This window comes from Armigeres subalbatus, chromosome 2 (assembly GCF_024139115.2).
Source record: "Armigeres subalbatus isolate Guangzhou_Male chromosome 2, GZ_Asu_2, whole genome shotgun sequence".
Classification (NCBI taxonomy): Eukaryota; Metazoa; Arthropoda; class Insecta; order Diptera; family Culicidae; genus Armigeres; species Armigeres subalbatus.
Window position 1 is genome coordinate 334,823,351 of NC_085140.1, and position 16,700 is coordinate 334,840,050.

General features: G+C 41.6%; 1 protein-coding gene across 6 annotated transcripts in view; it reads left to right on the forward strand.

Moving 5' to 3' along the window:
- LOC134212800 (uncharacterized) overlaps positions 1-15,717 on the forward strand; it is a 178,103-nt gene extending 162,386 nt beyond the window's left edge. For 5 of the 6 annotated variants that reach the window (XM_062690973.1, XM_062690975.1, XM_062690971.1 and 2 more), the window contains 3 exons: positions 13,546-13,692; positions 13,758-13,831; positions 14,462-15,717. In XM_062690973.1, the coding sequence (XP_062546957.1) occupies positions 13,546-13,692; positions 13,758-13,831; positions 14,462-14,920 (680 nt within the window). In that variant the 3' untranslated portion in view covers positions 14,921-15,717. Of the gene's footprint in view, positions 1-13,231; positions 13,454-13,545; positions 13,693-13,757; positions 13,832-14,461 lie in introns of those variants that run through there. The other variant, XM_062690974.1, reaches the window with a different exon arrangement.
- Positions 15,718-16,700: the final 983 nt, after the last annotated feature.

Consider the following 16,700-nt stretch of genomic DNA (forward strand, 5'->3'; position numbering starts at 1 on the left):
CCTTCAGCATCATCAACCGAAAGGATCTACCCAGGATTATGGAAGCGATAAACAACGTGCATAAGGACATCAAATTTACCTTCGAGGAGGAAAAAGAAGGTAAACTACCTTTCTTGGATCTACTTGGATCTACAATACAACATTGAGCCTAGAAATATACAGGAAGCCCACGAACACCATGAGAGTCATCCCATATACATCGAACCATTCGTACCAACATAAAATGGCAGCATTTCATCACATGATCCATAGGATGCAGACGATACCCCTGAGCGAAGAAGGAAAAACGAAGGAACTACAATACATCTTGGAAACAGCGAAGATCAACGGATACCAGGAGAGGACTATACGAGCGATCATCAACAAGAAGGAAAGGACCCTACGACGAAATGGACATACAACGCTGACACCGATAGAGGAGCCGCTGAAAAGAGTTTCGGTCCCATATGATAAACACATCACCAACCAGCTACGCCCTCGACTAAGGAAATTCGGCATCGATCTAGTATTCTCCAGTAGAAGCAACCAACTCAAGTCTCTATTGGGTTCAACGAAGGATAAAGTAGAAATGTTGAATAAGGCAGGCGTTTATAAGATAAGTTGTTCCCAATGTGAAATCTATGTAGGCCAAACAAAAAGATCATTAGATATAAGGTTCAAGGAACATATGGCGGAAGTGAGTAAGGCGAAAAGAGAAAACGATAAGGGATTACATTACGAATTTAGATCTAAGGTAGCAGAGCATGTGTATAAGGAAAATCACCCAATTACGGCATCAAATATTAAAATCTTAAGAAATGTCTCTTCCCATGGAAACTCGATGTAGCTGAGAGTTTGGAAATCCACCGACAGGTACAAACAGCGCTGTTGAATAAGGATCAGGGAAATGGCAGCTCTTGGCTCTTCAAGTTTCTACCTAAACAATAAAGTAATTTACCGTATAGGTAAATAAAGTAGGCAAATAAGATTAGATTAGGTACCTAGCGTAGTATAAATAGTGTAAGTTGCGATTGTTTTCTTCAAGTCGAGTCAAGTACAAGACACTGAAGACGACCACACAGTTGTGGTCGAAATACGTATCTGCAAAGATTACGAAAATTAACTAGTGGAATTAAATGGACAGTACTTAATTCGTCTTAGACGGTTTAACTTTATAACCGTCATTTAGTTAATGCAACTAATGGAATGATGTTACGATACGCAGGAGTCACGCGGACGCGCACCCTGAATTCCACCGGCGAGTATTTATGCCCGCGTATTTTCGAAGGTGTTTCCTTTTATTTGCACCGTAAAAACATAAGAGCATGCCGTTCCGCATGTGAACGGGCAGCCCCTAGCGAAAGCACTTGTCCGATTTGAAAGAAAGAATCACGATCATTGCAGCAATGATCGTGATTCGATTCCATTTGATCGTAAGTTGTACATGTTCCGATTAACTTGATGTCTACAACTGTACACATTGAGAGTAACGGCTTTTTGCGTGCTCTCGCAATAAACGTTGAATCGCGTGAGTTACAAGCTGTGAGTGTAGACGACACCGATTTACGTGTATCTTGCTCTCTTGAGATCATGGTAACTCACTACCCGAAACGCTCCGCACGAATAAGGATAGAGAGCGCAAAAGCATCGCTTACTGACGATGATGCTAATAGATCTCACATAAGCTGTGTACATTAGAGTGATTCAAATTTTGACTTTTTCGCTCCCCTATGCTTAAACGATGACATTTGTTGTTTTATTGATCCTCCTCCATTTTTTGCTGATTTGGATGTAAATAGACTGAGCACGAGCAGTTTGAAGTTTGTATGAAAATTACTATGAAAACAGTCACTTTCGTGGAAAACCGTTCCGTAACGTTACTCATTAAGTTCTAAAAATATACGACTTTATTGGCAACATAGAAAATGTTGCAATTAAACTGGTCGTCTTTGTTGCGAACAGTCTTCAAAAAATCCCATTCTAGGAGCTGCTGGGATTTAAAAATGAAATCGAAACCAATCTTACTCCCGCAATTGATTTCAATCCTGGCAAGCATTGGTTTTCTATAAATCACAAGGGATGATTGAATCCAGGGATTCAATCCTTGTCCTCTGTGAGAAATCTAGTCTTCTGTGTGATTTGAATGTCATTGTTGTTCTACCTATGGCCTTGTCGAGTTGTAAGTTTGATACGTTTCTTCCACTTCATCTAATCTTCATTTTTTATAAATTATTTTTTCCTTTTCAAAATAGGCACAAGCCGCATCCACTTTCTCCCAAATATTTAATAAATTGGACCTGGTTTGATACTTACAGTGTTATAACTCAATTCGTGCTGTAGAATTTATAGGCCAAATTCGACGGCTGTTGGTTTGAGCTTTATATAGAAGAATCTCTAATCTCCAGCCAGTCAAAAAACTAAAGCCCTTGAGCGAGTGCGGTTCTGAAAACAGCAATGTCGTTGAACAGTTTGGCAACATACCCCTGCACCAAAAACAGCTGTCAGCATCATCAAAAGGACACCATTTTTTAAAATACTCTGAAATTGTGTCGAACTTCCCATTGCTATTCCTCATGATTTCTTTATTATGAAATAAATTAAATTTATCAAAATATCTAAATAATATCTTTATTATCTGGTTGGTTTACTTGAGCGAAACAAACGAAGATACTTCAAGTCGGTTTGACATTTATTCTATACCTTATGTAAGACTGTACGGCCATAAAAAGAAAAGCAGGTTTAACTATTGGTTGGACCCTTCGTAAGATCCGTTTAGGTTCATCGATATCAAAATCTTCTATATCGATATGTTGAATCTATATTTTCCAATGTATTGTAAGATCCACATAAATTATGATACCTATTCAAATGTTGTAAGATGAAACCTTACATTGGTGAATTTCTGTTGATGTATAAATATAACCAAATTCAACGTGGCATTTTCGAAACTATTATTGGATTGTTGATTAGAACAAGCTAATGAAAGCTCTTTGTTGTTGATCAGGCATTATCAAATTTTATCTAGAGATTAAAGGTTGAGGAGCACGCTGTTTCCCCATGTACCTGTTCCTTTTCTTAGATTGACAGGTACATGCACAAACGCAGAGATTGAATCACTATGATTAAATCCCAGAATCAATCTTGCATGCTGAGATTTATAAAAATTGAGATTTGTAAAAATCCCAAAAATAAGGATGAACTCAATGCATGCTGTGTTAAATCTGAGAATAGAATGATGCTCTTGAAACACTGGTTGCGAAACGATTCTGTGATTGTAAAGCTTAGTACGCAGTTCTCAAGGAAAATGGTCAAGGAAAATATGATCAAATTACCAAAGTAATTTTGACAATTGATAAACGTAGTCGATAAAGTAGGCGAAAAATCATGTTTTGTAATGTCACCAAGCAGGTAGGTAATTGTAAATAATAGCTGCCGCTTATTTTCTCTGCAGCTGAAGATGTTTTTCGCTGAATGATGCGGAATGCTGTGGTCAATGATTTATATATGGATGACTTGTTGTCTGGATCCCCAAACGTCGAAACAGCCACACGAATCCGCCGTGAAGTCTCGACCATGCTCCGTTCGGCTGGCTTTGCATTACGAAAATGGGCCTCAAGTTTGATGGAGTTCCAGTAAAAAACGAGCAATTCAACCGTGGTTAGAACTCCAGGATGAGCAGTTAGTCAGCACCCTTGGTTTGATATGGGAATCATCACTCTATCTTTCAAAGTCCAGTTACCGCTGCCTGCCTGCTGCCATTCTCACCAAGTGAATCATAATGTCCTACATTGCCCGAATCTATGATCCACTAGGAATTGTGGGTCCAACCGTCACGAAAGCTAAAATGTTCATGCGGTTTCTTTGATGTGTCGATGTTGTTGCTGGCATCGAAGGTGACTCCGCTCGCTCCTCGGCACACCATTGTGCACCTGGAACTAGGTAAATTTTGCGCTCAAACTGTCCGCCACGGTATATTTCTGGTCCTACTCAACAAGAGTTCTTCATGGGCTACAATCACAACCCGGTCGCGCGAAGACCTTTGTGGCCAATCGTGTTTCCCGAATCCAAAAAGAACTTCGTCAGACCTCTAGCAAGAATCGACTTGTTGCCGATACCCAATGATGACCCTGAACAACTTGTTGCAGCGTACTTGCTCGAAGCGTATTTCTTTATTGGAAAGGTATTTATCTTTTCAATATCACCCCTTGTCTTGAATGATCTTCCTGGTCTTTTTCTTTTCCATGTGCGGCTGACGACGAGGACTCTATTTTGCACTGCTCAACTAGTCGCGTACATCTGCACTTGCGAGTCTTTTTTTCGAGTGCCACCGCTAAACTGTACCATGTTTACCAGAATACCAGAATAACAAAATCAACGATCTAGTATTGTAACACCAACTCATTGAACGAACAAAGTGAAGACTAATTCTAAAAAAAATAGAATCAGTAGAAAGTACTAAAATAAATAACCTAAATTATTGTATATGGAAAAATTTAAATACCACTATTTCAAAGGTGGCCGGTAGGTAGGTGATGTATATGATAAGTTCACTCATGCTCTCGTGATAACCGTATCAGAAAACGGGAGAGAATTGAATCGCCACTTTGGCTGATCAATCAGTGTGTAGGTATCCGATAGGGGCACAACTATCGTGCTGCGGCGCATTGCTAGTTAGTTGTATCATCGCAGGTTGTATCCAAAGTCTCGGTGCGTAATTAAGATGTGCACGTTGTAAATTTCCCTCCAGAATACCTGGAAGAATACGTGATAAGAATTTATTGAGGAAATTCTGGGGGATTCCTCCAGGAACTTTCCGAGGAATTCTTGAAGCAACTCCCCGAAAAATTTCTGTAGAAACTTCCCGAGGAATCCCGCGAACTTTTGAAGGGATTTGTTCCAGAGCTTATAAAGGATTTCTCAGAAGAATTCCTGGAAGAGGAATAACTGGTCGATCTACCAGAAGAATTCTTTAAGGAACTTCCGGGAAATTTCTAAAGGAACCTCGAAGGAATTCCTGAAGGAACTTCCCAAGGAACTTTCATAGTAATATTTATAGCAAATTTCGAAGACTGGAGACTTTCTGATGAATTCCTGCGAGAACCTAAAAAAAACCTAGAAATTTCTAGAGAAACTTATGAAGGAATTCTTGGAGAAACAACCGAGTTATTCCTGAATAAACTTTTTAGGAGAAATTATATAAGGAACTTTCTGAGGAAATCCACAGGCACACATGTTCCACATAGGTTACTGTAACTCGTAGGTGACCTAATTCAGTCACAACCCAGTTGCTGCAACCATTTTTGTCTGACTTGTGTTGCTCGGGCTGTTGTATTTCCTAATAGAACTTACTGTGTATTTCTTGAAGATATTTGAGGAAAAGTTTCTGAAGGAACTTCCGGTGGAATTTCTTAAGAAACAGGAAGGAATTCCTGAAGAAACTTCCAAAAGAGTTTCAAAAGATCTTCCGAAGGAATTCCTGAAGGAACTTCTGGAGAAATTCCTGAAAGATCTTCCAAAGCAAACCATAGTTGATTTTTTTCGAGGAATGCTGGAAAAAGCTTTTCAAAGAATTCGTGCAGAAGCTTCCGGAAGAATTCTTGAAGAATCTTTTCGATGAATTTCTGGTCGATCTTCCGTAGAAATCCCTGAAGGATCTTCGAAGAAATTCCTGAAGCAACTCCAGAAAAAAAATGAGAAAACTTTTCAACGAACTCTTGGAGAAATTTCTCGAACAGTTCTTGTAGGAAAACTGGAGAATCTCGCGATGAATTTCTAGAGGAACTTCCGGAGGAATTCCAGAACTAAAATTTCTCGAAAAAACAGAAATTCTTCAGGAATCCTTCGGCAAGTTTCTTCAGAAATTCTTCCTGCAGTTCAGGAATGTCTTCTGAAATTCCATTTGCAAATCGATAGGAAGTTCATTCGGGAATTCCTCCGGTAGTTTCCTCAGCAATTGCCCCTAAATTTCCTTTAGGAACTTCTTCGAAAGTTCCTTAAGAAATCCTTCCAAAGTTCCTTCAGGTATTCCTCCGGAGGTTTCTTCAGGAATTTCTCCGAAGGTTCCATCAGGACTTCCTCCGGAAGTTCCTTCAGGAATTCATCCGGAAGTTCCTTCAGAAATTCCTCTGGAAGTTCCTTAAGGAAATCCGCCAGAAGTTCCTTCAGGAACCCCCCGGAAAGTTCCTCCAGGAATCCCGCAAGAGGTTCCTTCGAAATTCCCCCCCGAAGGCCTTTTAAGAATTCCGCCAGAAGTTTCTTCAGGAATCTCTCCAGAGGGTCCTTCAGGAATTCCCGTGGAGGCTTCAGGAACTCCTCAGGAGGATAATTTATTATTTATTTCAGGAATTCCGGTTCGGCGGAATCTTTCAAGAATTCCGGCAAAAGTTCCTTCAAGAATTCCGCCGGAAGTTCCTTAGAGAAATCTGCCATAAGTTCCTTCAGGAAGTCCATCGGAAGTTCTTTCAAGAGTTCCGCAGGAAGTTCCCTTAGGAATTCATCCAGAAGTTTATTTCAGGAATTCATCCAGAAGTTAATTCAGGTATTCCTCTGGGAGTTCCTTATGGAAATCTGCCAGAAGTTCCTTCAGGAATCCCTCCGAATCTGCGTTCAGGAGTTCTGCCTGGGGTACCTTCAAACATTCCCCCGAAAGTTCCTTAAAGAAATCTTCCAAAAATTCCTTCAGGAATTGCGCAGGAATTCCCTTCAGGAGTTCCATCGGAAGTTTTTTCAGCAGTTCCGCCAGAAGTTCCTTAAGGAATTCCTCCTGAGGGTTCTTCAGGAAATTCCATGAAGGTTCATTTAGGAATTCCTCATGAGGTTCATTCAGGAATTCCTCCGTAAGTTTCTTAGTTCCTTCAGGAATTCATCTGAAAGTCCCTTCAGGAATTTCTCTGGAAGTTCCTTCAATAAGTCCTCTGAAAATTCCTTCAGGAATACCGCCGGTGGTTCGTTCAAGAGTTCCACCGGAAGTTCCTTACGTAAATCGCCCAGAAGTTTCTTCTACAGGAATTCCGCCAGAAGATCCTACAGGGAGATGGATACGAACGGAAGATCATTCGAAAATTCCTCCGGTTCCCTCAGGAATTGCCCCTAAAGTTCCTTTAGGAATTCCTCCGGAAGTTCCTTCAGGAATTTCTTCGAAAGTTCCTTCAGGAATTTCTTCGAAAGTTTCTTCAAAAATTCCTTCGGAAGTTCCATCAAGAAAATTCCTGGAGGAACTTCCGGAGGAATTCCTGGAGGAACTTCCGGATGATTTCCTGGAGGAGCTTCCGGAGGAATTTCTGGAGGAACTTCCGGAGGAATTTCTGGAGGAACTCCCGGAGAAATTTCTGGAGGAACTTCCGGAGTAATTCCTGGAGGAGCTTCCGGAGGAATTCCTGGAGGAACTTCTGGAGGCATTCCTGGAGGAACTTCCGGGGGAATTCCTGGAGGAACTTCCGGAGGAATACCTGGAGGAACTTCCGGAGGAATTCCTGGAGGAACTTCTGGAGGCATTCCTGGAGGAACTTCCGGGGGAATTTCTGGAGGAACTTCCGGAGGAATACCTGGAGGAACTTCCGAGGAATTCCTGGAGGAACTTCTGGAGGCATTCCTGGAGGAACTTCCGGGGAATTCCTGGAGGAACTTCCGGAGGAATACCTGGAGGAACTTCCGGAGGAATTGCTGGAGGAACTTCCGGAGGAACTTCCTGGAGGAACTTCCGGAGGAATTCCTGGAGGAACTTCCGGAAGAACTTCCGGTGGAACTGCCGGAGGAACTTCCGGTTTCGGATCAACTTCCGGTGGAACTTTCGGCGGAACTTCCGGAAGAACTTTCGGCGAAACTTCCGGAGGAGCTTCCGGCAGAATTTCCGGTTCCGGAGGAACTTCCGGAGGAACTTCTGGAGGAACTTCCGGAGGAACTTTTGGAGGAACTTCCGGAGGAACTTCCGGAGGAATTCCCGGAGGAACTTCTGGAGGAACTTTCGGAGGAACTTCCGGAGGAACTTTCGGAGGAACTTCCGGAGGAACTTTCGGAGGAACTTCCGGAAGAACTTTCGGAGGAACTTCTGGAGGAACTTCCGGAGGAACTTTCGGAGGAACTTTCGGAGGAACTTCCGGAGGAATTCCCGGAGGAACTTCCGGAGGAATTCCCGGAGGAACTTCAGAATGAATTCCTGAAAAAACTTCCGGAGGAATTCCTGAATAAAACTTCCGGAGGAATTGCTGAAGAAACTTCCGGAGGAATTCCCGAAGGAACTTCCGGAGAGATTCCTAAAAAAATTTCCGGAGGAATTCCTGAAGGAACTCCCCGGAGAATTTCTAGAGGAACTTTTAGAGGAATGCCTGAACGAACTTCCAGAGGAATTTCTGAAGAAACTTCCAGAGGAATTTCGGAAGGAACTTCCGGAGCAATTCCTGAAGGAAATTCTGGAGTGATTCCTGCAGGAACTTTTGAAGGATTTTCTGAAGGTACTTCCAGAGGAATTCCTGAAGGAATTCTTAAAAGAACTTTTGGAGGAATTTTCGAAGGAACTCCAAGAGAAATTCCTGAATGAACTTCTGGAGGAATTCCTGAAGAAACTTATGGAGGAATTCTTAAGCATTTTCTGGAGGAATTCCTGAAGGAACTACCGGAAGAACTTCTGATACGACTTCTAGAAGAATTCCTGAAGGAACATCCAGAGGAATTTTTGAAGAAACTTACGAATGATTTCCTGAAAGAACTTCCGGAGGGATTCCTGAAGTAACTTCCAGAAGAATTTCTGATGGAACTCCCCAGCGAATTTCTGAAGGAACTTCCGGAGGAATTCTCGGAGGTTCTTCCGGAGCAATACGGGGGGGGGGACATTCGGAGAAAATTCTACGCCGCCGCACCGCATCTATCGGTCGCCAAAGGTGTAACGCCACCATCGCTGGCTATTTTGTTTATCACGCCGCCGCGGTTATTATATTGCCGGTACCGGTGCCGGGTGGCCCAAACCTAAGGTTCTGAATTATATTAAAATGAAAACCTATGATTGTTTTTCTTTCGATCTGATTTCGGAAAATCGAAATGTGCGTACAACTAACAGCTTTGGTAACGAACTTCAACTAATGAAACAAACTTCAAAACCGCATCCTTCGACTTCTGAATTTTCCCGGAAGTGACCAAAAGTAGAATCAAGATCTAAAAAATGTTATCCTACGGCTTCTAACCATATCATTAGACCCATAAGAAATAACGACGTGCCCACGGTTCGAACACGTTTTGTAGAACTAGTTTCCAATACGTATTCTGTATTATATTGTTTTTGCTTACTTATGTAGCAGTTCGATTGCCGGACCCTCTAGATCTTTGAAAACAGAAGCCGTTGGTGTAAAAATACAAAATCGACAAAAACGGTTTATGTACCACTTTCGCTGGCACCGGTTCACGTATTGTTTTTTCTACCCCCTTGACTACTCGAAGAGCCCAGACATAATTTTGAAATAATATTTGTAACTGTCTTATATGATTGACAATTAGCATATTTGTCAAGGTTAGTACTCGTACCATTTGCACTTTGTGTAATTGAAAAAAATAAGATCCCTTTGAGTGGTCCAAACGGGTAACCAGCGCTGGAGTTAACTTTGATCGTATTCTGATAGGGAAGGGGGGTTTACTTCTGTCCGGAGGTACGAATTCGATTGAACGTCTTATCACCAACAGGCATGTCCCCTTGTTCGTGGTGGATGAACATCGTCCGAGTTATTGTGAAGAACCCTGAGCAAAACTGTGAACTATGGTCATTTGGAAATTTGGTGGTTGTGTCAAACAGCAACGAATAATCAACTGAAGAATACCGGAGACCCCAGTGACGATATGGGTCAAAGGATAGATTGATGGTTTGATATATTAATCTGCTAATCTCTCAACTTCGTTGAGAGTAAACGCATAATAGCCAATGTGCTAAAGATCCGCGGATTCGACATCATAGCGCTGCAGGAGGTGTGTTGAACAGATCAATAGTATGACAATTTGGAGGTAATCATATTATTTACCAGAGCTGCGATGAAACACACGAGCTGGTAACAGCTTTCATCGTGATGCCAGAGATACCACTCCGGAAACAAGGGTAACGCATTATATGCACAGATAAAACGTATGGCAGCTGCTCAAGTTACGCCACCAAAATCATCATAGGATATTCCATCATTCAGAAGGAGTTCAGACCGACTGTTGGAAACTTGACGCCCACACCGACGGCAAATAACAACGGCCTGCGAATAAATAATCGATTTCACCGCTTCCAGGAACATAGCCATTCGCAGCACCTATTTCCTGAATGGTTTTCCGTATCCAGATGTAAGGAGATCGCAATTGCCAGAAAAACAGTGGACCTGTAATCAATAGCGAATTAACCAATCATAAAATAAAATATATTAAAAACAAATGGTGAAAATTTACGAAACGTCACTTTACTTGCGGAATAATACATCGATGCATTATTTCGCAAGGAAAGATGTCAGGCTGTGTTTTGTTGACTGCAATACGCCTGCTATTGCCTATTTATTCGTTTTTCTTGTCAGCTCCGTACTGTTCAAGGAATGTCAGCAGTAGAATCATTCCTTGACCGCTACTTGTCCTATCTATTTGCACAGTACTTTAGAAGTCCATACCACCCTTAAGAAAAGTAATTGGGGAAATACTGAATCGTGGTACATTCAATTTAACACGTAAAAGAATAACATCAATATCAATAATGAGCATTTTTGTTTTCTTTATAACTTCGTTTACAAAAGTCAGATCACTTCGCAACTGTCACAACTGTCCTATAACTAAGGAAGTATTCTATGAAGTCATCGGGTCGATTACATTTCAATATTTAATGGGTTGCAACTCGGAACGGTCTTTTGCTTTAGTGACGATTTCTATAGTAATTTCCATACAAACTTCAAACTGCTCGTGCTCAGTCTAGTTACATCCAAATTAACTAAAAATTTAGGATGATTTATAAAACAGCAAATGTCATCGTTTAAGCATAGGGGAGCGAAAAAGTCAAAATTTGAATCACTCTAGTGTACATGTTCGTTGGTCGCTAGAAGCGATTTTCTAACATTGCTGCACACGACGGTGTTAATTTTGACAGATCCTACAGTACAGCATAAGAGGATCATTTTAAAATGCTTATAATAAATCCTAGACAAGATGTAATTAAAATCTGATTGAGGTGTGATACGGTAAAAGTTACGAACTGTATGATAAATACATATTTGAAAAATATACAAAAAAATTGAGATAAGCTTCTGAATATGTAATTCATAACTTTTTTCCGTATCGTACATCAATCAGATTTTAATTACAATTTGTCTAGAATTTATTATAAGCATTTTAAAATTATCTTCCTATATTGTAGGATCTGTCAAAGTTAACACCGTCGTATGTCATCTTCTTATTTTTACTTGGATTCGTCTATTCGTCAGAGCGTCTTTGACATCAAAAGTTGAAGCCGATGAAAACAATGTTACCGACACTCAGAGGAACAAAATTCACTCATTTACCATTTGAATGTCAAACCAGCTACTTACATTGATATAGCAAAATGATTTTTTCAGCCAGAAACAACCTGGCAGGATCGCCAAATGTGGGACCCACTTTCGGCGATCAAGCTAGTTGGCTTGGTTGCTCGCGTGCTGTGTGTGACGTCCATCCTTGTTGGTTGCTCGATGAAGAAAGGGGGATAACTCATGGCCTGCTCTTAACTAATGCAAGTCTGCCGAAAATTCGTTATACGGAAGTGAGATCCATATCTATCATTAATACACACTGATTGTGTATTACCCAATATGCAATATATTGCACCCTCGCAATGTGATAGAGTCAGCTTTTACCATCTCGAGCTAGCAGTGAGCTTCGGTATTGATGCATATTGTTCGCCAGATTCATGGAAGATAATGGCTGACCTAACTGGCACTTGGCAATGTTGTTCGTAGTGCTTGAACCAGCGTTTCAGCTGGTCAGTTGGGTCGGTCAGAGGTCAATGGCTGCTGCGGCTTTTTTACCTTCGTCGGCGAGAATATCTGCTGGCTTGTCCCGTCGACATGTGCGCTTCACTTTTTTCTCCAGAAACGATTACCCTTGACGGACTAAACCTCTGGTTCCTCTGTTTTTCGATCGCTTTATCGCGACTTTGCCTTCTCTTTGCTCATCAGAAGGGTTTCATCAGTTGTCCATTGTTTTCTCTGAGTGCGCATTTCGCCCAGATACGTCTCGTCTCGGTGGTTTATTGTAGTCTAAGGTCTTATGCGTTGCTCTCTTCAGCACAATTCTCGCTTAACTTTCAGTGACCTAAGTAACATTTTTCATGAATTAATTTGAATACCGCAATCAACAGAATAACATGAAAGCTTTTGTTTGTAGTACTCAAATTAATTCATGAAAAAATGTTACTTAGGTCCTTTGAAAAGTTAAGCGAGAATTCTCCAGTTTAACCTTTCCACTTTAGCACCTTCAGTCAGCTTGTGTTGACCCGTCTTCCGATTTTCTCCTCTTGCCGAACGATTCGAGCAATGCATAGACGTATTTCGCCGATGAGATGAAAATGATTCGACGCGATATCCGCAGGTAATGATTTTTCATTTTCGGTTGATACGTGGTCAATTCGATTTCCGGTAAAGCCGTCACAGGAGAATGTCAAATTAGCGATACACGAATTGGGAGAAGTAATTAAAACAGGTGGAAAAATAACGTTTGACGTTCTTCCAAAAACACCAGGAAAACCAGCCACACAGAGTTATATATTTAACTCGTCCACTGAATTCAAAATAGAATTGCTATATCCTACACCCTTAATCCCCAGGGACTTCCCAAGTTCATGGGTGTTGTTAAGTGCCTTCGGCTGGACTGGGAATTTCACAATGCTTCAGTAATGTCACGCAATCGGGGAATAATGACCATCAGCATTGATCACAAAACTTATCCAAAAAAACGGTAATACACTCCTCTACATATGAACTTTCTTCTTTTGCGACACCACCTCATGTGGTCACGCATGGCAAACCGCCCAACGTCATTACTTCTCGTGACGAAACCAACCATCCGAATAGGCGCTAATCTCACCCCCATTAAATCGATTCAAAAACAGCTGCTTATTGATGGAGGTGAGGTGATGTGAACACACAGAAAATAGTAATAATAAATAATTATTGTCGTTTCGTGTGAAGTCTCCTGCTATGACGTACTTGATATGGAGGCGGTGACGACGTACGATTCGCTCTCTATCACGCGAATGATGGCTATAATTCTGATTGTCTACCGGCTGCATCGGTTAGTCGTACTCAGAGCCGTCCGCCGATCGGAGCGCCGCGCCGGAATAACGCGAAGCTGGAACGTTTAATATTCAAATGCAGTACCAGCTGCTGAGAGTTTCCCTTACATGTGATAGCAATTGAGATTGTGATAATTTGCCTGGTTTTAATTTCGTTGAAAGTAGCATTTATAAATTCTTTTTATCAGTAATCAATGGTGTTCGCAGGTGATTGATATTTACGGGCGACCTTGACCGTGACCTGATTAGAAAGTGTGTACTGATTGTGTGTTTCGTGTTTTTTTTGTGATTCGTTACAGTCATGTCCCTGGAGGAATCCCGCCGAACACAGCGCCCCTACCGGTATGGCATGATACTGCTGTGCGTGGGTGCTTTAGTCAACTGGCTCGGGTTAGCTCAGGACTACACAGAACCAATTCGGTACACCGGAGTGGCGTGCATTTTGGGTGAGTGCGATGCAAAGTTTGTGAACTGAATGTGATTGATAAATTGTGTTTTTTGTGTTCCACAGCCGGAGCATGCCTAATCTGCACAGCCATGTGCTGCTGGTTGCATACACCAAATAGAGCCGGATCAACAAGTGAGGTAAGCACGTAGGCTCTCGTATTATCATTTTTGAACAATCATTTTCCGGGCACTTCAGATAATCTTTACAGTAATGATTCAATTTTATCAGTTTTATTTTTCGAAATCATGAAGTCTATCAATTACCTTATGCATGTTTGTCGTCAGTGACCAAGCTGATCTGACCTTGATTTTAAGCTTTATAAATGCTAAATCCAAAACCAAATATTTGTAGATAGAAAGCTTTTGCTCCGTTACGCTCATCAACGCCACAATTTTTATCGTACTTTATTGCATCACATGTCGATAATTATTGTTAAATATTTGGCGTTAAAATGGGCTGTTAAAATCAGGTGAGATCGATTTGAAAATCAGTTTTATTGCAGAAGGATAATTAACACCTAATTTTCATCGAAAACCATCCATTATAAACCAGATTTTCAAATGGTTTAAAAATGGTTTGCTTCCAAATCAGAATCCTCCGATGCTGCTTTATCGCGCTGCAGACTGACCTGATTCTTAACTTAACACGTTTCATCCTGAATAATTCTCAGCTAGACGCTAAACACTATCATAAACGCACAACCTTGGAAACCTTCTTCTCATTAACACGCTTCTACCGTATTTCGTTTGCTTAATTCTGCGTTCCAGAACGATGATCCAATACACGTAATCAGCGCTGCCGAGGAGCGCCGCTGCGAGAAACCACCCGACTATGACACCGTGGCGACGGCGCCTCCCAGCTACGACGACGCCATCAAGCTGGACCCCTCGGCGCTGCTGCATCAGCACGCTCCCCCAGCAACGGTACCTGCCGCCACAGATGTTAACCGTGCCTCCACAGTAGCCAATCCGACAACCACCTCCAGCACCAGCCCTACCTCTAGCTCAAGCTCGTCGCCGTTCAGCTTTTCCAGCATTCTGGGCCTAGCCAGTCGGAACGCATCGGCAGCGCCGACGGCTCCACTGGAACCGGCCAGCATAACAGTCGAGCACGAGAAACCACCGCCATACGAGGCCAACAGCCGTTCCACGGCGCATCCACCGGCCATAGTCGCCGCTATTCCGATCCAGCTGAACCCAGCGATTTTGGTTCCCAGTAGCAACTAAAAGTGTTCAAAGAGCCACTATGCGAACAGTGCGTGAAAAGGTGCGCGTGGAGAACGGTATGCTTGGAATCGGAATGTGCGGCGTTGTTAGTGTGAACGAGCTCTATTTGTAATCGAAATAAGTCCTCAACTGAATCCACTCCACTCCGTTGTTGCGAGTGGAACATACAGTGACCGCAAGGCTGTGCTCAACTTGTAACTATATTTACTAGATTTATATTCATTCTGAATTGTCGTGTACTTATTAATACTACTCTAGCGTATAAGAGAAGACTTATATTTACTAACTATACCCCAAAGCCACTGCATGAATTGCGCGATGAACGGACGCCGATCCGTTCCGGGTCCAGTATTAGCAAGCTGAATCCGCTGCCAAACATTTTAAAGTTGTTTTCAGAACCAATTTGTGCAATAGACAGAATCAAAGCAAAAGCAAATTTTAGATGTAGGGCTTAAGACGCACACTAGTTACTGAATTCTTAATTCGTTATACATATGAATGAGATGTTTTTAAGTGAATCCAGTTCAACGGTCCGCAACCATTTATTTTCCGGTGTCTCAATAGTTCCGCGATAGACTGCGGGGAAGCTATAGGCAAACTGTCACGCTTAGACGAGCCTCAATGGAAGAAGTAAACTTTGTAGTGCCGGCAGTGCGCGATGGAGATTTGAATTTCACGCAACGGTGTGTTTTACCGCAGATAGCGGGCGAGTAACGTCAAATTATGCGAATTTTGTTAGACAGACTTGAGTGATATAAGCGAATATCGAACAATAAACCTATTGTGATAAATTATAATGTGAAATCTATATTTTTTTCAATATCACAGCATACATTGTTAGCAGTATGTTTCTTATCTCAAGTATTTTCAAACCTTTTTTGAATACTAGACCTTATTCCGTTATCCAAACCTCATTCCGTTAGGACACGGCAGGCATGAAGAATTTTTATAGCAGAAATATCAAATTGCTGCCATTTCGTAATTTTTTGACGTATTACCTGGTTGCTGCTAGTCGACAGCATCAAATTTGAGAGAGTACCTTGTAGGCGGCGTTGAGCGATGTGATTGCGCAGTAGACGCTACAATCCATCTACATCCTTTTTGTAGATGGGACACACACAAAACCTCTCATCCACTCCTGTTGCGGGTGACTTACGAAAGCCTGAAATTTCGAAAGGCTGGATCACACAAGGCTGAAAATTACATAAAGGATGTAAAGTACCAAAAGGCTAAAATGTATTGAAAAGCCGAACTTCTTCTTCTTCCTCTTCTTATTGGCATTACATCCCCACACTGAGACAGAGCCGCCTCGCAGCTTAGTGTTCATTAGGCTCTTCCACAGTTATTAACTGCGAAAAGCTGAACTTGGTGAGATAAAATGAATCCCAACCGTTTGATGGAATACAAGTTGAGTGGATAAATAGTGAACAATGAATGAAAACTAAAAAAATAATAAATAGTAAAAAGTAGTGAAAAATGAAAAATACATAATATATAATAAAGAACAAGGATCAACGAGTAAAGAATTAAAAATAAAGAAATGAGATTAAAAAATCTATATACAGGGGTTAGACAAAAAGGTTGAGATAGGCAAAAAATTGTCGAAGTTCAAATCAGCATAACTTTGCGTAGAATGATCCGATTTTGATCAAACTGGGACCATCGGACCCGGAAACGTCTAGTATATTGGCCCTATGCAAACCTCTGATTGGCCATTGGCCAGCGGTGGTGTTCAGGTTTTCCGAGGGTATGTTGCAAACGCATTTTTCTGCTGCTTGTT